General features: G+C 42.7%; 3 protein-coding genes across 5 annotated transcripts; 2 read left to right on the top strand and 1 right to left on the bottom strand.

Annotated features, from left to right (window-relative positions):
• Nucleotides 1-143: 143 nt before the first annotated feature.
• LOC122771196 (sal-like protein 2) lies at nucleotides 144-10,128 on the bottom strand. 2 transcript variants are annotated; one of them, XM_044028604.1, is made up of 4 exons: nucleotides 9,698-10,128; nucleotides 7,405-7,568; nucleotides 2,015-5,841; nucleotides 144-1,782 (listed from the first exon to the last, which is right to left on the bottom strand). In XM_044028604.1, the coding sequence occupies exons 2-4, from the start codon at nucleotides 7,478-7,480 to the stop codon at nucleotides 1,471-1,473; spliced, it is 4,215 nt and encodes a 1,404-aa protein (XP_043884539.1). In that variant the 5' UTR covers nucleotides 7,481-7,568; nucleotides 9,698-10,128; the 3' UTR covers nucleotides 144-1,470. The 2 variants fall into 2 exon arrangements, with proteins under 2 accessions (XP_043884539.1, XP_043884549.1); XM_044028614.1 differs by lacking the exon at nucleotides 7,405-7,568 and having other exon boundaries at nucleotides 9,698-9,873.
• Nucleotides 10,129-10,204: 76 nt separating this feature from the next.
• trim110 (tripartite motif containing 110) lies at nucleotides 10,205-16,575 on the top strand. 2 transcript variants are annotated; one of them, XM_044028632.1, is made up of 8 exons: nucleotides 10,205-11,856; nucleotides 12,708-13,197; nucleotides 13,282-13,377; nucleotides 13,571-13,804; nucleotides 14,434-14,456; nucleotides 14,635-14,780; nucleotides 14,997-15,268; nucleotides 15,424-16,575. In XM_044028632.1, exons 2-8 carry the CDS (start codon nucleotides 12,709-12,711, stop codon nucleotides 15,691-15,693), a joined length of 1,530 nt encoding a protein of 509 aa, XP_043884567.1. In that variant the 5' UTR covers nucleotides 10,205-11,856; nucleotide 12,708; the 3' UTR covers nucleotides 15,694-16,575. The 2 variants fall into 2 exon arrangements, with proteins under 2 accessions (XP_043884567.1, XP_043884558.1); XM_044028623.1 differs by having other exon boundaries at nucleotides 12,651-13,197.
• Nucleotides 16,576-17,855: 1,280 nt separating this feature from the next.
• On the top strand, nucleotides 17,856-19,332 carry cbln12 (cerebellin 12). The gene is made up of 3 exons (XM_044028644.1): nucleotides 17,856-18,183; nucleotides 18,378-18,497; nucleotides 18,599-19,332. Exons 1-3 carry the CDS (start codon nucleotides 17,902-17,904, stop codon nucleotides 18,794-18,796), a joined length of 600 nt encoding a protein of 199 aa, XP_043884579.1. The 5' UTR covers nucleotides 17,856-17,901; the 3' UTR covers nucleotides 18,797-19,332.
• The last annotated feature ends 1,388 nt before the right edge of the window (nucleotides 19,333-20,720 follow it).

Below are 20,720 nucleotides of genomic sequence, written 5' to 3'. Positions count from 1 at the left end.
TTTACATCCTACAACTTTAACACCTACATATGATTTATGCTGTTGTTTATGGAAAAATAATAAGCTATTTACAAAATACTATTAGAGCTACGACACTTTTTGTGTCGTAAAATTCTTTTACAGAAGACTGAGCAAGAATTGATTTTTTTTTTCCCAAATTTGTTTTTAATATGGAGATACTGAATGAACAGTTTACAACAAACAGACAGACTTTTGATATACTGTATATAGTAACTTAATGTTTTAGTAACTTTAGTAAATGAAAGACGTGTTACAGATAATACATTTGGACCAAACAACAATCATAATATTCACAAAGCTGAAGGTCAACGTTCTCACTGGGTTCACTAACACTGCGGCTGTGCTTCTGGTTCGACGAGATGATACAGTGAAAAATAAACCACAAAGACACGAGCAAGTACTTTATCTGACTCATAGGATGGGGTTAAAATACTTAAAGTAAGCCCACAAAAAACATTCATATTGGTGACCTTGTGGTCATTTACAAAGCTTTTTTTTTTTGCTTATCGAATTTTCACATTTACACCAGTTCCCTATAAGTGAAGGAAATAATCTAAGATATGAAATTAACCTAGGTATGTTTGTTCTTTTGGTTAGCTTAAGCCTCCTTTGGTGCCAAATGAATTAGATAATGTCAGTGGCACAACACCAGTACCAACCAGTTTACAAGGACACAAACTTATAGAAACATATTCCATTAGTACATTTTTGGTGACTCACTAATAAGTATCAGAACTGTTAAGATGATGAAACATTTGGGCCTGTGGTAACTTCAAACAGATGATATTTGCGAAAATATTTAACCTAAGTCTGGTAATAAACACTGATACAACAGGGTTACGCTGTCTTTATATCTAAACATAGATATTTTTTTATGTCAGAATGTGCTTCAGCCAAACTAGTGATTCTCAAACCTCTTCTGGCCTGCTCCCCTTTAGAAGGCAAGACAAGTTCATGCCTCCCACTCCACATTTTTTATGAATCATTAAGACCAAAAGGGAAAGAACTAATATAAAGGATCAAAGTTGAATTTTAGTGACATAAATATTGATAAAAATAAACAAAATTGCATCAGCAAACTTATTTTCCCAACACAAATCAAATCTAACTCAGCTTCCCTTTCCCATGGTCATCTACCTCAGTTTTCTAGTTTGAGAACCACTGAGCCAGACAAAGGTGTAATTTTTTTTAAATCCAGCAATGGACTCCCATTGTTACTTGAATATTTTTATCATTATTTGTACTATAGCCATTTCTTTTAAAACACAAGACCAAGCTGACTGGCTCACAACTTTCACATAGAAACATATTACTCTGACTATCAAACAGACAGGCTACTTGAAATGTGTTAAGGAAGCAGTACTACGTAAAAGTCCATACAGTTTCACCAAAACGTAAACATTGATTGAAAACACTACAACGTTATCCAGCCAATCACGGTGACTCAAACTATAACTCTTCACTAGAGTCTTCTGCACCTTCTTCACACATTCTTGGATCAATCTGAGATTGAATGGGTGAATTTGCCGACTGTGCTGACTCATCTTCTCCTTGCAGGACAGCAGCTGGGTCATCACTTGACTCTTTACTGGTGTTGAGGAAGGCTTGGTACTGGTTCCAGAAGCCCGCTGAGCTCCTGGTGGCAGGAATGTTCAGGGACGCCATAGATGTGGAAGAAGGAAGATGCTCTGCAGAGGAACGGCTACTCCGGGCTGGTGGACGGGATGTTTTGTTTACAACACCGTGATGCTTCATGTGCCCCTGAGAGAGGAAAACTGTATGTGTTATCATTATACTTATTATTAAGTGTTAGACAAAGTTTATTTTCTTTATGTGGTCCATTAACTAATAATTCAGCATTTCTTCAGTTTGCATGTTATGCTTTAAAGTTCTGTACTACAGACCTAAAGCATTATTTCAACCACCGTAAAATGTTATACCACAAAATTTACAATCATATCCATACATCTCATCATATCACACTATTCCTCACCTTAAGTCCACTGCGACTGGCATACTCCTTCCCACATTCAGCACAGCAATAGGTCTTTTTCTCAGGACGAGATATCGGAGATGGCAGGGTAGGGGCAAGGCTGATAGGGACAGAAGCATCCAAAGATTCACTTGAAGCTAATCCACTAATCTTAACACCTTCTGCCCTGTCTTCCCTCCGATATGATCCAAAATGAAAGCTCTGGCGAGTCTCCCTTACAAAAGTGGCAGCCCTCTGTGTTGCAGCCCTTACTTCAGTAACAACAGTGTCTGCAGGCTCCATATCAGGTGTCGTTTCGGGCTCCTCATCAGGCACAGTTGCTTCGTCTTGCTTTGGTGTTGGTGGAGGAGAATGACCTTTGTCTTCTTCCATGTGCTCTGGTGATTGGGGCCTTTGGGAAACTGAGTCTGATTCCAGGGTTTTTGTTGTATTTACATTCAGAACATCTTGACTCAGGGTGCAGTTAGAGGAGGTACTGTTACAGGTGAAAGCTAAGGGGGCACCATGGGAAGGTGTATCTTGTAGGTTGTCTAAATTTGAGCTGGAGCCAGGAAAAGCATCAACTGGAGTAACTTCATCCTCTCCACAGTCCAGTGTTATAGTTTTAGCTTTTATTGAGGTTTTGGTAGCAGTGGAGGAAATTGGTGACAGAGCAGATTTAGGAAGATGGCTATCATCATTGACTTGCTCAACTTGGTTGTCTTTGCTAACAGGGGAAACTTGACCTGTCTGTTCAGAGACTGGCAAGGGGGCACTGACACAAAGAACTGGGGGGTCTGCACTGCCTGGTGGTAAAGTTTGTGTGGTGGGATTTATGAAAGGGTCAGGGCTAAGGTCGGATGGTGGAACGAGGTCTGGGCTGCAGGAGGCAGATTTGGGTTGGGTAAAATCAACAGATTTCATGCTGCCTGAGCCAATTGCTGGAACTTGAAATTGTGAACTTGGGACTGGGCTCTTAGAGTGACTGGTTAGAGGAGGTGTTTTTCTAGAGGCAGTATTTGGGTCAGTCGCCTGGGACTGAGAGTGTTGTTTGGCATTAGATTCAGCTGGCATCTCTTGTGCAGAATCTTCTGTGCCATCTGGGGGTAACTGTCCACCAAGGTGCATACGGATGTGGTGCTGGAGCACTAGGGCATTAGTGAACTTACGCTGGCACAGTGGGCAAGAGTTTTGGATACGTGCATTAGATGGTCGAGCATGATGGGTGGCCAGATGTGACCGCAGGCTACCTTTAGTAGAGAACGATCGTCCACATATCTTACATGGAAAAGGCCGTTCTCCAAGGTGTGTGGCCTGGTGCAAACGCAGTGCTGTGGGACAGCTCAACACCCGTAGGCAAACCCCACACTGATTGGTTGTCAGGTTAGCAGCTGGTCCAGTGATGTTTAGAGATGGTAGCATGCCACCCACCATGGCACTAGCTCCCCTGGTATGTATGCCGAGAGCAGCAACCATCTCATGGCTGAGGTTTGAAACAGAAGTGGTGACAAGGGTGGAAGACGGTGGGGTTGCCATGACATATGTGGTGGAAGTGCTGGCATTTCCGAAACCACTGTTGGCTGAACTTGAGGAAGAGGTATTGAGACTGCTGGATAACATCTCTAGCATTGATGTAGAAGTAGAGGAAGATGTCCATGAGGAAGAGGAATGGGGAGGAGCCTTCTCTAGCTTCTCCACAAGCCTCTGCAGCTTGGAGGTTTCAGATGTAGGAGTAGAGGAGGACAAGGAGGAAGGCAGGGAGGACAAAGTTGTGGAGGATGGACCTGGAACTTTGGGAAAGGTAGAGAATGGGAATGACTGGCTGGAAGAAGGGAGTTGGAGGGAGCTTGGAGTAGAGGGTAGTGGTGTGCGTAGCAAGGACAAAGCTTGACTGTTGTTGAGAGATGAGTGTGCAGAGGTAGAGCAAGAAGAGGAGGCAGATGGAAAAAGAAGCTTAGGCAGATGGGCTAGCTGAGAGTAAGCCGCAGGAGAAAGCATTGGAGTATGTGGGGGAGTGTTCTCATCAAAATGCTGCTGCTTAGCACCCTTGAGCAACCCTGTGATGGTGGAAGACGAAGACAAAGAAGGGTTTGAGAGAAGGGAGGTAGCCAGTGAAGAAATGGAGGCTGATGAAGTGCATGGTGAGTGTGAGGAACCAGAAGCTATAGAGGCTGCAGCTGCTACAGCTGCAGCCCGATTCAACTGCAAGAGAGAGTGGGAAATCAATGCCAAATCCACAGTAGGGGGCAGGGGTAGGGTGGAAGGAGTAGATCCTCCTGAGGCTCCCAGAGAAAAGCTAGAACTGGTACCACTGACCTCCAAATTATCGCCACATGTTTCATCTTCAGACCTGTTTTTACGCTTCTTCTGCATCATATTAACGGCACTACTGCTGCTGCCACTGCTCATGGTCTGTCCCATATCTGATCCCCCAGTGGCCCCAAAGGCTACCCCAAACAAAGAAGGAGGTAGGAGTGAAAGTGAGAGCTCTGGATTTTGCTCTCGATGGCGAAGGAAGTGTACTTTGAGGTTGCCCCGTGTGGTGAAGCGACTGAGGCACACTGGGCACTGATAGGGTCGTTCACCTGTGTGTGAGCGTAGATGTATCTGCAGGGCAGAATCACTGCTTAACATTTTTCCACAAAAGCGACAACCATGCTGGAGGCGGCCAGCAGTGGTTGAGAGGGATGAGTCTCCTCCTCCGGCGATGGCCTGAAGAGTATTTTGAGAGTTTGGGACAATGGATACTGAAGTGGGAAGGGACGAGTTAAGAAAGGACAGGCCACTGTGCCCACTCATTGAAGTGGTATTAGTAGATTTCTCATGAAGATAGCGATTGGGCAGAGCTAAAGACAATGCTAATGGATAATTTGAGGAAGCCATTGTAGCAGAAGTAGTTGAGGGAGCTGAAGATTGAGAGCTCATCTCCTGATAACTATGATTCCCCGAAGACTCTCCTGTTCCTTCTACCTGGGGTTTGTGTGGCTGCAGGATTTGAGATGAGGAACAGCTTGGTTTTGTGGGTCTGTTGGGTGCCTGAGAGGGAAGAAGGGAGGAGAAACATGCCAGGAGAGGAGCAACAGAAGCAGATGACTGTGGTGGAGTTGGCTGGGTAGTTGGGCTGGTTGCCCTTTTGCTGCCTTCTAAGCAGAGTTGAGGCCAGGGAGGGAGATGATGTTGTGAGGGTGCATCTATAGTGTAGGAAGCGCCACCAAGGCGTAGCACCTGTCTACAGATCTCCTCTGTTATTTGCATCTGATGAATCTGTCTTTGCTGCAACACTCTGAGTTCCTCCAGGATCAGGGCTATGCTTATCTGGGCCTTAGATGGTGCAGCAGATGCAGATGTCACTCCTGGACTAGGAGTGGGAGTAACAGGACTTGGGGGGCCATCAGGTACACGGCTAGGGCTTCCAGGGTGTGGTGGAGGACATAGGGAGGCAGATGATGATGAGGAGGAAGAAGAGGTGGTGGTGGTGGCTGACAGCCCCAACTTGGGAGACGCCATGTGTGCACTTAGGGCAGTGCGAGTGAGAGAACTTGCAGAGGACGTGGGACTGCAATCCGTCAGTTTGAGCAGCGATGAATTTTGAACTTGGGAAGAGAGAGAGGTGTTAGCAAAGTCAGGCGAGAGGGATGGCTGTGGGTCTTTGGGGATGTGCTGAAAGGTTGGGCTCAGTGCACTAGATAACAGTGGACCCACAGTGGGAAGACATGGGGTCTGAGTCCCTTTGAAAGATGAATGGAGAGTAAAGAGCAGCTGGGAGTTTCGGGGAGAAGTAGATGAAGAGCACAAGGGAGAATCCGGTCTAAATGGAAAGGACTGCGACTTCACTGCCAAGTAGTCATCTAGAGAAATTGAAAGGAGAAGATGTCAATGCAAATTCACCATCATGTATGTTGACAAAAAAGCAGGATTTCTACAAAGTGAGATGGTTTCATTGACAAATTAAGTAAAAACCAACATTTCACTTGATAATTACAAGCTGACAGTGAGTAGTAAAGTATATTATTTAGTTACCCTGGTTGTCAAGGCAATTAAGGCATTTAAGAATCTGAGAGGTGACTTTTAACCTATGGGTTGACTTTCCACCACTACTTTATTTTCTCTTCATCCTGTCAGTCTTTTTCAACTGCAGCCTCCTCACCACTGTCACAACAGACACACACTGGTCTGCAAAACTACTCTGCTTAACCACAAAGAAGCCTACCTTGTTTCCAGGGCAACATGCACAAGACAATGGACTTCACCTCACCCCCAACCCTAATAAAAGTGAGGCCACATCCAGACACTCTTTCATCACCTCCCTCTCTCTGTCTTCCTCTATTCAATCCATATCTTTCTTTCATCTCCTTAATGTTTAAGAACCCATCCCCTAATAACACAACGGGGGTTTAACCCAGGGTCCTGATTGAGTACTGGATACTGTACTAGGTGTCCGATTGGCTGGCAGACACGACCTTACTCAGACAGGGGTCACATTCCTGATATGGTTCAGGGCCAGGCAGAGGAAGAGAAGTGTTGTGCAAAGAAAACAAACATCCCCCGCAGACAGACATGATGACTCACAGACCATCACCTTGATTCAGAAATGCAGATGCACACAGCATACCTGTCCGTTCACAAGACATAGCCACACAAATGCAAACACTTACTGAGCACATGGTTGCTCATGCACACTCAAGCTTACTGCTGTTTACTTGAGAACTACAGTTTTACGGCACAGTGCGGGCCCTATTCCTGTAACTGGAGTGAATGGACAGACATGAATACACACACACAGTCACATACACACTTCTTGGGTATGTTCATGCTTCAGTTACCAGCAACAAAGCAGAAAGGGGACAATGGGGTCTAATGCTATTGCAGTTAGAACACCTTGTTCAGTGCCTCAGAGTTTCTCTTACTCATCCATATGCTTCTGCAAAAATAATGTTTAAATTTACACTGTTTTTCACATATAGGATTTACTGCATATCCTCATAATCTGGTGGTCTGTTTTCTTGAAAAAACCCACAAAAAGGGGAAAAGACACTTTGGTTTTTCATGGCAAAGAAAGCAACTAATGGCTGCATCCACAGAGAAGAAATAAAAGATGAGAAGGTTAGTAAATCCTACAAGCGTTAATTTTTGAGCTCGTAAGTAACACATATCTCTCGCTATAGATGAACAGAGTCCATTTCTCACTACAGTACCTTTATGGCAACTCCTTTAGTTAAAATCACCTTAAAAAATTCTTAACTGCGATTTCCCATGTGGTGTTGAACAAATCTGTCAACATTTACAATGGAGTGCAAATTAACACATGTGAAAATTTAAATGACTTCTTCATGGGTCTTCACTTTTCATCCATTCTAAGACCCATCCTACTGAATAACCAGTATTCTTTTGATACGTATTCTATTTCTCACCATGCTCAAGTATCCCACAGGCACCGAGGGTCAGGCTCATAAGCTGCTGGGGTCGTTTCTGTTTCCGACGGGACATACTTCTGCAGGATGGGACCGACGCAGGGACGCATTGGCCAACACACAACTTTTATTCTGTCTCCCTGCACACTGAAAAAAGTTGGTATCTAAATTATTTCAAAGGAGAAAAAAAATGAAGAAAAACTATGAGTTTCATCTCCAGAAATGTGAAACTGGATGCTCCGGGTAAGGTTAGTCTCAGGAAAACAGGTCCATGTTGGTGGCATGGTGGTGCAGAAGCAGAGAAAAGGAAAACACAACTACAGTACCAGAGAGGCATGTGTGACACTTTCAGCAAGTTTCCTTTTTTCCCCAAACTCACCGTTGGCCCTCCTTCTCTCTCCCCTTTACACACACACACACACACATACACATACACACACAGCTCACTTGTTCATCCACTACTTTGCATTCAAATGGTGAGTGAACACCCCTTCTTTTGAGCAAAGGGTCCACTGCCTCTCTTCAGTAAACCCTCAAACACTGACATTCAAGTTCATCACAGCAACTGTCTGGTCGTAACATGAATCTATAAAATCTAACCCTCACTGGTGTCTGTGCAGATCTGCGGGGAGCTAAGCACCAGCGCTGCAACAGATAATCATTTACTAGATTAAATCGGCAACTCGTTTGATAATAGATTCATTATTAATTGAGTTAAAACTTTTAAATGACAATTTCTCAGTCTGAACATTTAAAAACTGAAAATCCTTAGTTTGTGGACAAAACATGACATTTGAGGGCAGCGTCAGTTTTTTACTCAACAACTAATCGATTAATTAACCAATATAATTGATTCATCGACGATGGAAATAACTGTTAGTTGCACTGCTGCTGGGCACAAGAGTCATTCATCTCAAATCTATTTAAGTGTGTGTGTTCTTGTATTTGTTTCCTCTTTAGGACCTTTTCTGGCATAAACACTGACCTTGTCAGGACCAGTCGCCCTCATGGAAACTAAAAAACTGGTCCTCATGAGGCCGGACCTCATTTCTAAGGAACTGGATTGGTTTAAGGCTGAGTTTCGAGTTGTCGTTTGGTTAAGTTAGGGTGAGGCATTGCTTGATTGTGGCTAAGGTTAGAGATAAGGGGTTGTTTAGGCCGTCCAAGTCAACGAGAGTCCTTAAAAGGATAGCTGCATGAACCTTTCTCCCTCTCTGTCTTTGTGTGTGTGTGTGTGTGTGTGTGTGTAAAACAGGCTTCTGTGTGTGAGCTCAGTAAACAGAGCAGGTCGAAATGGGGCGGAATGTGCAACAATGGCGTTGAGGGAGCACAGCTGAGTGAACATCACCCTCTCAGAGCCTCTCCAACACATAAGGCCACTGACTGGAGGCACAATGCTCCCTCTTTCACCCTCTTCCCCAGCGCTTATACCACGTGGAGGGAAGGACACAGAGAGAGAGACAGAGAGAGAGAGACAGAGGTAGTAAAAAGAAAGAAAGATGCAGAGAGAGGAGAGAAATAATTTTTCACCCTGGGCCTAGTGACACCCTCTTCATCAACACCCCTCCACCTCCCTCTGTCTCTGTGGGGCTTGAACAGAATATTAAAATGCACCTGAGCCTTGATGCACAGTCTGACAACACAAAGGTCCACAATGCAGCCGTGAAACCTGCAGGTAATGATTTGGGTCTGAATGATTTAAAAACAGACCTTCCTTTGTTGTTTGTCTGAAATGGTGTTTAACTTGTGTCATTTCTATGATGAAATACGTCTGCATATGTCCACACAAAACCGAGCAGTCATTTCCCCAATAAATAACAAAGGGTCATAAATAAAAAAAAAAAAAGGCTAAAAAATGATGCTATAAACATACGCGTGGTTGCGTAATCATCATCATCTTTTGTCACAAAAACAAAGAGAAGTGAGAACTCGAATAGTTTTCAAACAGTAAAAGAGAATAATATGATTGCTTTGTAAACCACAACTCCATTGTGCCAACAACGCATTGGATTTTTTTTTTTCGTGCCATCTTGTCAGAATGAAAGCGTGAACAACGACCGCACGTTTGCTCCAACAATGTTTGGAAACAGACGCAAAATACGGCGGTGGGATGCGCGTCCCCGCTACTGTACGGCGACCTGTTGCACGCCACGCGCGCTCCCACATCATAACAAGTTATGATTCATAAAATATTATGACTCTTCCAAAAAAGCACAGTCCCGGATGTGCATTTCCTCCGCAGGCCGCTCGTCGCCGACACGAAGCGTTAAAATAAAAGACAAGAAGAACTTACCATGATTGAGACGATGATATATATATTTTTCTGGCAGCCACAGATTATTGTGTAAAGAGAAGGAGGGGGAGAAAAGCTGAGGAGCTCGTGCTGGCTGAGATCTGCTCCGTCTCTCAGTCGGGACACTGGCGCAGCATTTCCCTACTGACTCCCAGGGATGCGCAGTCGGACAGCCGCATTTTTTTCAATTATTTATCTCCGTTGCAAAACGCGTGTCTTTCCCTAATGACACAGGGTTGTTGTTGTTTTTTTTAATGGATGAATGTATTTACTCATAGAGTCCAGTGGCAGCAGTAGACACAGGGGCGGTGCAGATATCTGGTCGCTGTGGGGGAGGATTGTTTTTTCTTTGCCATGCGTGATGCTCTTCCTCTTTGTATTTGTCGGGCCTTGTTCCTGCTCCTGTCCGGCCTGTCTGCGCTCTCTGCGGTACTGTCTGTCTGTCTGTCTGCCTGTCTATCTCTTATAATTAATGACCCACGCAGCCAGACGGTCCTCTGGGAAACAGTGACCACAGTTACCTCCACATTAACTCTCAGTGTGCATCTTACACAGGCCCAGAACACACACAAACACACACAGGTTTGTGCAGCTAGTCTACTTAGGACACTGCATTGACTCCCATGGAGTTGCACAACCTGAACAAAGTTGTATTCCTAATGATAACCAGTTAATACACTACCCAAATCTAACCTAACCATAAGTCAAACTAACCTAAACTTAACCAGTTCCTCAGATGGCAATACAAGTTTATTTGTACAGCACTATTCATACACAAGGCAACTCAAAGTGCTTCACAAAGGCACAGAAGTAAAAGCAAGACATTAAAATTTAATAATTTAAAATTATTAAGAGATATAGAGCCTCAGACGTGACATGGGAAAAAAAACTGATTAGTTCCCACAAAATAAGTATAATGCTAAACGCTAAAACATAATAATAATTATTATTATTATTATTAATAATTATTGTATGATTTACGTGGCCTTAGAAAAAGCCATTTATAATCATATAATGGCGGGCCGCTACTGCAAAGTCCGCCACAATCGTGACACACGAAGTTAAATGTGGCATGTTTCAGCATTTTCCACTACACCTATGTCGTGGGAACAAATTAGAATTTTGTGGGGGGCTCCGTAAAGCGATACAAGTGTGATATGCCAATAAAAGTTATTGATTAATTCTTGTTTTAAAAATGAAATATGGTTTTGGTCCCATAAGGATTAGGGGTCCTGGCATGGTCAGTGTTTAAGGCACGCGACATCCATTAACATGACACCCTGGTGAACTGAGTTACAAAGAACAAATGAATGAATGAATGACAAAGCTACTAACAGTCCGACATTTCATTTTTAAATGCCCAACACATGTAGCCTTCAGCAGCAGCGATAATACATTCCTTCCATGCTATGAAATGTTATCAGCTTTAATTTTTCCTCCCCTCAAAGCCCCTTAAAGTGCACAGTGGATTATTCAGTCATTATGTCCCTGTCATAGAAATATGATGACATATGTTAGAAGACATTTAAACTACTTTATTTCATGACGCTGAACTGTGGAAGAGGCTGATAGATACAGCACCATTGTCCTTCAAGGTAGGAGGTCAAAGGTCAATTCTTCATGTTATTGTTTGGTGAATTGTCCAACTTTTTTCTTTTCTTTTTTAACTGCCATGATTTTGTCTGGTTGTCTCCTGCACACCACGACTCTGGCTCTCAGATGCTTGGGCTCATGTTTTAGATAAATTAGGCCACTAGGTGTCTCTCAAAGACAAAAATTACAGGCCGGCTCTATGGGTTTGACCTTATTAGTTCAAATAACAAGACCATGAATGTTTCTTTAATACATAAAACAATGACATGCACATAAATATTTACATTACATTACATTACATGTTGTGTAAGACATTTTCTTCATAATTGACCTAATCTTTAATTTTCTATATTGGTTTAGGCTATAATTTGTTATCCACTATGTATGAAATGTATGTATGACTCCCCCTCCCATCTCAGTGTCATGTGATCTGTGTGAGTCCAGTGCCAGGTTAAAGCAGTGTGTGTAAGAGGGCTGACTCTGTCAGGATTAACCCACATGGTTTAACGTTCTGACAAAACAAGCTTACTGGTGGCCACAGTCTGCAAACAGCACAGTACCAACAGGTAACAAATCCAACTTTTTTCTTTCGACATTTATTTGTTAAAGTAAAAGAGTTAAAATGTGAAGTTGAGATAAACATGAAGCAATTACAGTATGTGTTGAACTTGAACACGTAAAAAACCAGAGCACCTGTACAGTGAATTATTCCAAGAGGCTGATCTTCTGCTCTCTACTGTAGCAGCTCAAACCTTAACTCTTAAGATCAGCTTTGTGATGCCTTAATAAGTCAATAAGTCATGGTTTTCTTTACTTACCAATTAGAAAATGTTCATTGCTGTTTGTTGAGTAGATCACACAGTTCATTTGAGTCAAATGACCTCACTCAGTCATTGGTTTGGTTGAATACGGCTTGATTCAACATTATGGCATTTATAGACCTTGCTGCGTTGATGTATTACCTTACATTAGATCATTAAGGGTTTAGTAAGACAGTTTCTCGCCTGAGGCCTCGATGTTCTCACATATTCATCACTAGTTTCTACTTTTGGCTTTTTCACACTGATTTTTCCCCAGACTCCCTGAATGTTTTCACAATATCAGGTGCTTTTGAGGGTAAAAGACCTAAATTGTTTGTACTCTGGCAATGACAAATGCTTTTCATGTCTTTGAAGTCAATTATTTTACAAAGTCTGGCACAAAATGGAAGGCCACAATCCATCCTTGCTTGCAAAGATAAATGCTCCTTTTATACCCAGTTTTTAAACTCTCACCTGTTGCTAGTTAACCTGCAGCTACCTGCTACTTTTCTGGAAATGGGGTTCATATTTTTGACTTCTCGCCTCTTCTGTTTACTCAGTAGCTTCGTGTAACACCGATACAAACACTTCAGGGTCCTTTCTTTCACATACTACAGTATGGCATCCCTGGATGAAGAGCTGACCTGCTCTGTGTGCCGAGACAGCTTCAGCCAACACCACCCTCCACCTTGCGGTCACAGCCTCTGCCCCGACTGCATCCGCGAGGCCTGGAGCAGTAAGGGTGATGGTGAAGTTCGCTTTACCTGTCTTCAGTGTCAGGAAGAGAACAGTGGAGTATTGTGTGACTCCTGCCCTTCTGAGACGCAGAATGGGCAGCCAGCATTGGCGATCAAGACCTGCCTGAAGTGTGAGGTGTCGCTGTGTGCTGAACACCTCCAGCCACATCTGGAAAGGCCGGCGTTCAGCACCCATCTGTTAGTGGAACCACTCCGGGACCTTTCCCTGCGAAGGTGTCCGACGCACACAGAGATGTTCCGCTACTACTGTACGGATGAGAGGGTGTATGTGTGCGGCGACTGTCTGCTGGAGGGAGGCCATGCTCAGCACAAAGTTAAAGCTCTGAGACAAGTGGAGGATGACCTGAAGGTGAGCGGGAAGAGTGTTTTGATGTTTTTTTATGTTTGTGCAACAGTGTGTAGTTGCTGAAATGCCAAAGTTGTGATTCCACAGGTCATTCTCCACACACTGCTCAGAAAAGCAGAGGAAAAATTGAAAGATGGAGAGCGAATCCTCAAGGAGCATGAGAATATTGATTCCGTTATGGCTGTGAGTAAAAGTATTTGTATTATTCATGTCCTGCACACCCTGTACTGCCAAGGTTATGACCCACAAGAAATCCCAAATTTAAATCTTCCCATGTATCACCCTCAGACTGCCCCCGCTCTGCTGATGGTACACTGTATCCATGTCTTAATCACCGATCTGGCACCAACCACCAGTCCCTCATTACTGGTTGCAGGACTCTCTAGAAAATGACGACACACAGGTGGAGCGACTGGGTTCAGACCTGCAGGTTCAGGGGATGAAGCTTGTGGTGGCGCTGAAGGAGATCACGAGGAAGGAGAGACAGCAGGTCATTGAACGTGTGCGCCAGGACTGTTCTAAGGTGAGGGACGACGTGAGCCAGACGCTGAGCATCCAGCACTACCTGGCCTCGCTGCTGACGGAGACTGACCCCTTCCTGCTCATCTGGGTAAGACGTGGTGTCAGACTGAAACCTCTACATTGCCAGCGTTGTAGGATATCCTCAGTGAATAATGATAATCCAGCACTCTGACCTGTCACAAAAAACTGTTGGAAAAGCGTTATACACCGAAAAATTTAACAAATTGACATTTAGCTATTTAGTATCAAAGTATCTGGAGGTTGTTTTGGCAGCCTTTTATTCTTTTTGAGTGTTTCATGTAAAAGTGTAAAGTATTGACAAACGTTAAAAGCCATAAAACTAAACTTTGTTAACTAAAAAGTACTGCCAATAAAATCTATAAGGAATATTCATATTTCAGAAGTCAAAGTGTGAATTACTTAAAACATGAAGTAATGGGAAATTACTGCTGGGAAATTATTTTACCGCTCTCTTACATAAATACACAACACATGAAACTAACAAGTATTTTCATATTCTGAACAATAATTTTGTTTTTTTAACATTAATTGATTTGAGTTGTTTTGTCCACAAACCAAAATGCTGAAAAATCAGAGAACTTAAACAGTCCATTGATTATTAAAATTAAAAGAATTAAGACTTGCTATGTAGCAACAGCTAGCATGATAAAATAATATAAACTCAAATTTTTCACACTCACCCTCTTCTGTCCTCAGTTCTTTCAAACAGATGAGACAAAGTAAGTCCACATATCAGTGATTTTCTAGATGTCCTTTAGTGTGTGATGTGCTGCCGTAGAAAATACAGCAGATAAGCAGAGGAAAAAAATGAATTCTTTAAAGGCACAGTCTTTGAATCTATGCGTGCTCCTTCCTTAAAATGACAGTTAGTACATATGTTGTGTTCTTCACGTGTAGGTTACTCGCTGACCTGAACAGCCCTGTTTTCATCCCTGATGCTGTCAGGCTGGACAGGAAGAACATCCTGGAAGATATCGAGAGCAAGTACCGGGAATTCATCACCTCCACCCTCCGCTGCCTCAGTGAACTCAAGAGGGAGCTCTGTGAGTAGCTGAGGAGCGACACATGTTCACCTTACTACTATGAAGAACTGTGTTTTATTTAATTAAAGAGATGGTTCGACGATAGATGGACATCATACATGTTTCTGTTCTTAAACAGTTTAATAAAATGTTTTTTGCACGTATAGACATGTAGATTATGTATTATACCTTCACAACAAAAAAATGTAAATATGATTTTATTTTCCTCTGGTGCAGTAACCAGTCCCTTGACTCTGGATACCAACACTGCCCATCCTCTCCTGAGCATCACTGATGACCTTCGCTCAGTGACACGAGTCAAAAACCGCCTGCCCCGCGCTGCTCATCCCCAACGTTTTGACCACTGGCCTCAGATACTCACTGTCCAGACCTTCTCCTCTGGTACTCACTACTGGGAGCTGGAGGCTGAGGGATTCTGGGATATTGGTGTTTGCTATAGAAGTATTGGACGGAAAGGGAAAGACAGCAACGCTTTTGGGAACAACAAGGTATTTGTGACATTGATGTGAGTTATTTGATTGCTCCTAAATGATCTCCCTTTAGGTGCCAGACCCCCCAGGATTTTGGGAGTCTGTCAACAGAGATTGAATGCATTATTTATAATTGGGTTTTCATTAATTTATTATTAAATCATTAAATCCAGGTATCATGGAGCTTGACACAGCAGCATGACAGGAAGCTGGCCGCCTGGCACAACCGCAGAAAGACTCGCCTCAATTACCGAATGACTCACAACCGAGTTGCTGTAGCAGTGGACTTCAGCTCAGGAACCATCACCTTCTCTGAGGTGGGACTGTCCAGCAATCTGACCCACATTCACACTTTCTCCACCGCCTTTACTCAGCCGGTGTGCTTGGGTTTTGGACTCTACAAGGCTGAGCTCAACAGCCACATCTCTATCCTCAAAGTCTGAGATAAAGAAAAGGCAAAGGAGGCCTAAGGGAATAACTGTGCTGGTTTGGCTGAGATAAAGCCACTCCAAGACAATCAAGTGTTGTAAAAAAATAACAAACCACACAACTCAGTGCTGGAAATTGTGCCAACTGGAACATTTAAGCTGAGCTAGTCTTCCATAAACATATCACTAAAAACGGTGATCAGGTGGGAATGATTTTAAATGCTGAAGGGGAACAAATTAATATTTGTATATGAATATGTTCTGTATTCCACAGTGATTTAAAGCTACACTCTGTAACGTTTAGAGATTTTTGGTTATTTTTGTCACGCGTCTGTCTGTCAAACTGCTGAATGACCTAACACTAACCTTGTTTTTATAGCGGTAGAATTAATTTTGGAAACCTTTCGTGAGCGCATCTTTTGCCTCCATCTGTCTTGATATAAAATGAGCCACCTCCTTTGTGCTGTTCCTTTTGACAATTAACATTGTGTGGACTCGTTTTGGATGTAACTGACATTAAGTTTATAAAAGTTACACCTACAGGTTTAAAAATGCAACTGACTAGCTCTTAAAATACTGTTACCAGTTTATTAGGAACACCTAGTTCTATCTGATTCACTCTAATATTGAATGCAACTGCCTTTAGTTTATTGCTAATTCACATTTGTTGTGCTGAATTGTGTTGCATCAGGGGTATTTAGTCGACCTTCATTGATTAACACTGGAGGAAAATTGCAATGATATTGTGTGATACCGTTTATTATTTGAGCTGCGCAAGGGCCTACCTCTGTTTGACTCAAAAAAAAATTTGCTTATTCTATAATATTTGTTTGAGTTGTGTCTTGCTTTGCCCATACATAATTAATAAGGCTAAAACCCAGCCTCGTATCTGCTGCAGTGTCCAAATAAAGAAGTTACACATACAGTATACCAGAGCACTGGAGCTGAAAATGTACAATCAAGCTTCATCCAAGGATTCCCAATTAGTATCATTACATTTCCTTATTTCATTTTGCTGTAAAGGTGAGTGGGAGGATGGAATAAAGAGGGAGATGAAGAAGCAGATGAAGGCGTGGGGGGGTGGGGGGGGCGCTTTGAGAGAGTAAAGCAGAGAGAGACTCAGGGATAGAGACAGAGGGATCGGAGCACGCTACACTACACACAGGCTGAAGGCTGTACCGGGACATAGTGAAGGAGCAAAAGAACAGGGATCTTTGGGCATATTACAGTTTTCAGCTGATCTTATCTGATATGGAATACACGATTGTGCTGATGGAAACAGGTGACTATTTATTTATTTATTTATTTATTTGTTCTTTACTTGCATAACTATGACTGTGCTGAAAATAGTCAGGTCATGTCATGTTAGAGCGCTCGTCGTAAGGTTTAATAAAAGTACATATGCAGCTGTATTAACAGTGGTTACAAGTGATATAAGAATGATATTTGGGCCCAAACAGGGGTCAAAATTCTGCAGGGTTTAATTTCCACAAGTTAAAAGTGACTTATTATGTTACCATAATAAGTTTATGTGTAGGCGTAAAACAAAAGCACAAGTGAGAGAAAATAAATGTGTGTGTGTGTGTATGGGGTGGGGTGGGTGGGGTGTATAAAAGACAGATGGTCACTCAGTGGAGTTGTTCCCCCTCTCCCTCTCTCTTTCTCACTCCCTCATGGGTCCTACATCCTTCTCCTGTCACCTCTCCAGAATCTTACCTCATCTGTTTTTTTTTCTCCCTTCACCTCTCCTCAGCATGTTTGACATCGTCAGTGCCACCGTTTCACATCTGAGCTCGGAGCTTCACGCACTTTGCTGCAGCCTTGATCTCGTCAAACTTTCTCTTCTGCCCTCTTGTCCTATTTTTTGCTGAAGAAATCAACTTGAAAATAGCAAGGGGATTTTGTTTGTGTGACTGTCACTCCGGCCCCTGTGACACAGCACGTAGGACACTTGAGAGGAAAGGAAGAAAAACAGAAAAGGCTGAGATTGACAGCAATGGACAACAAACTCTGACTTTCATTTGAATAATTCCATTTTGAGCTCCTGCCACCATAGCACATGCTGATGGTACCAGCAAATACATTATAAGTGGATTGGAATATTTTTAAAGGGACAGTTTCTTTCACTGTAGCATGTTTGTACGCACTTCAATTTGTCCAGAGTGACACTTCCTCACAACAGAACAAATTACCGATATTCATCTGAACAGCCGAAGATCAGTCATGCACTCCAGGTCAGTCCACTTTGACCTCCTGCTGCTGCTGGGTGTGCTGCTTTTATGGGGACCTTCAGAGTCCAGGGCCCAGAACGACACAGAGCCAATCATTCTTGAGGGGAAATGTTTAGTCGTATGTGACTCTACTCCTTCGTCCGAGCCGGCCGGGAACGCCCTTGGCATGTCCGTCCGCTCCGGCTCTGGTCGGGTGGCCTTCTCGGTCAGTCGCCAGACCAATCATGAGCCCACGGACATGAGCAACCGCACCATGATCATCTATTTTGATAATGTGAGTGTGTGACTTTCTTAACATGCATCAAAAGTTCCTTAACAGTATTCAGTATTATGAGGACCTTTTGAGAGGAAAACTACTGTATTCGTGTAGGTGACTATTGACACTAGGACCATTGTTTGGCACCGTTTCTGTCATGCCTTGTCTTTGCTTTTCACTGTTTCATGTTGTTTTTCATGTGTTTGGATCAGATTTTGGTGAATGTCGGCACTCACTTTGACCAAGAGAGTAGTGTCTTCCTGGCACCAAGGCGTGGAGTGTACAGCTTCAACTTCCATGTTGTAAAGGCTTACAACAGACAAACTATACAGGTACAATATCTCAACTGTGACACATATAGTTATCATACTCGAGTATTAATAATGACTCTTAATTCTTAGGAGTTACTTTCTTTATTTCTTTCCATCTTTAGGTCAGTCTGATGGTGAATGGCTGGCCGATGATTTCAGCCTTTGCTGGTGACCAGGACGTGACCAGAGAAGCAGCCACCAACGCCGGCCTGGTAATTATGGAGAAGGGGGATAAGGCCTACCTCAGACTGGAGAGAGGTAACCTGATGGGAGGCTGGAAGTACTCCACCTTCTCTGGGTTTCTCGTCTTCCCCTTGTGAGGAAGGTGAACGGAGAGCAGGCCAGCGTGCTCGTAAGGCTGATAGGAGGAGGACTAGTCAGAAAGTGATGGAACAGGGAGAGACAAGTTTCAATCTATAACTCATTATGACGCGCATGGAAAAAAAAATCATATTTTATGCAAAATGCAGAGATGATTGTGCAAATTTCAATTATTTTCAAATGAGGGGAACAAAGAACTATGTTTGTGGATTTGTTTTTGCTCTATTTCTGTGTATAAATATTAGATGGGTTTGTTTCACATATATTTTCATTGTAAAATTATTAAGTGGCCATGTGCAATGTAGACTTCTGTGCAAAGACTACTGTGAGAGTATCTCTGTCTTTATTTAACATGTTTGAACCAGTGCTGTGCGCCACATGGCAGCCTGTGTAGCTTAAACCTGCCAAATTTACCCTTTAATCTGCTGTGCTGTTGTATGCCTGTTAGTCTCCTGTTTATTTACACAGATATTTCTATTGAGGAGAAAGATTGAAATAAAATACAATGAAGTTGGATTATCAGATATTTCTTTCTGCAAATATATACAGCATGAATCACTACAGAAATGACTGAGTTGTTACTGTAAGATGCGATGGGTGTGGCAGCTAAATCCTTTTATGCTAAAGAGATTTGCGCCTTCTTCCATGGTTCTCCACACAGTGCCACGGCAGCTGTTTGTAAATATAGCTCTCACCAGCAGAGGAGGCGTTGGCGTGGACCAAGCAGAGCAGCATGGAGCAGAGAGTAAATGTGGTGAATAGCGGATACTCCTCGCAGGGCCGCAGACAGATGGAGGCTTTGGCGAGCAGGCAGCCTCTTCTCTGCAGTGAGGGGTGCTGTCACATGTAGTCCCTTACGCTTCCCTGGTTCATGACCACCACCTCTCTCTCTCCTCTCCTTGTCTGTCTCTCATTCACGTTAATAATCACATTATGCTTTTATGATATTAAGATGGAACAATAATTGTTGACATCAATTCACATGTGACTTTTCTGAAAAGCTCTCAAAATGCAAGACAGACTAAAACCTTAATTGAACAGATAAAAGTACAAAGGAAGGTTTTTCAATGTTTTCAGTGACAAACCCATTTTGTATTTTGCAAATATATGTAAAACACTCAAAACAAATTTGGAGTTTGCATGACTGAGAAGGTTTCACGAGTAATGCAAATGTGGGAAGTTAAACAATTAGTTCAAACTGGTAACAGATTTAGGGAGTCGGAGAAAATCTCGGTGCATATAGACCAAGGGCAGAAACTGCAGCTGAATATGCATGAACCATCATGCTATTGTGATGGACATAGCCACAGATTTGGATGACATTTTCTGGGGATGTAGATTATGGCTCAAAGATTATTGGATGCTAGTGGTGTTCTGGACATGGATTCAAGATTATTACTTTTTATATATATATTAAACAGATTGAGTGTATTAACACTGTGGTAAACTGAGCAACCTTGGCAGAAGTTTTCACTCCACTCCACTACATTTCCTAAATAAATTGTGTACTTTTACTAACCCTCCCAAATGAAATCAGAAGAGTTGGTAATGGTCTGTATTAATATAGCACTTTTCTAGTATTGATGAGCTGCTTTACACTAAAGTTTTGCCATTCACACATCTTTCATATCCATTCACTTGCTGCAACATGGGGTTAAGTATCTTGCTCAAGGACACATATAGACTGGCAGAGCCAGGAATTGAACCCACAACCTTCCAGATGAAAGACTACTCACCCTCCCAATGAGTCACCATTGCTCAATCCCAATTCCTCCTCACAGTACATTTTGTATCAGATTACTTTTCATGCTTACTTATAGTACATGTCATATATATTAAGACTTTTAATATTATAAAAAGTGACTCCAACTTCTACCAAAGTTATTTTCTGGTAAAATACTTGTACTTTTACTCAAGTATCCC

The sequence above is a fragment of the Solea senegalensis genome, linkage group LG1, assembly GCF_019176455.1.
Source record: "Solea senegalensis isolate Sse05_10M linkage group LG1, IFAPA_SoseM_1, whole genome shotgun sequence".
Lineage (NCBI taxonomy): Eukaryota > Metazoa > Chordata > Actinopteri > Pleuronectiformes > Soleidae > Solea > Solea senegalensis.
Note: the sequence above shows the minus strand (reverse complement) of the source record. Positions and strands in the feature narration are given on the sequence as shown.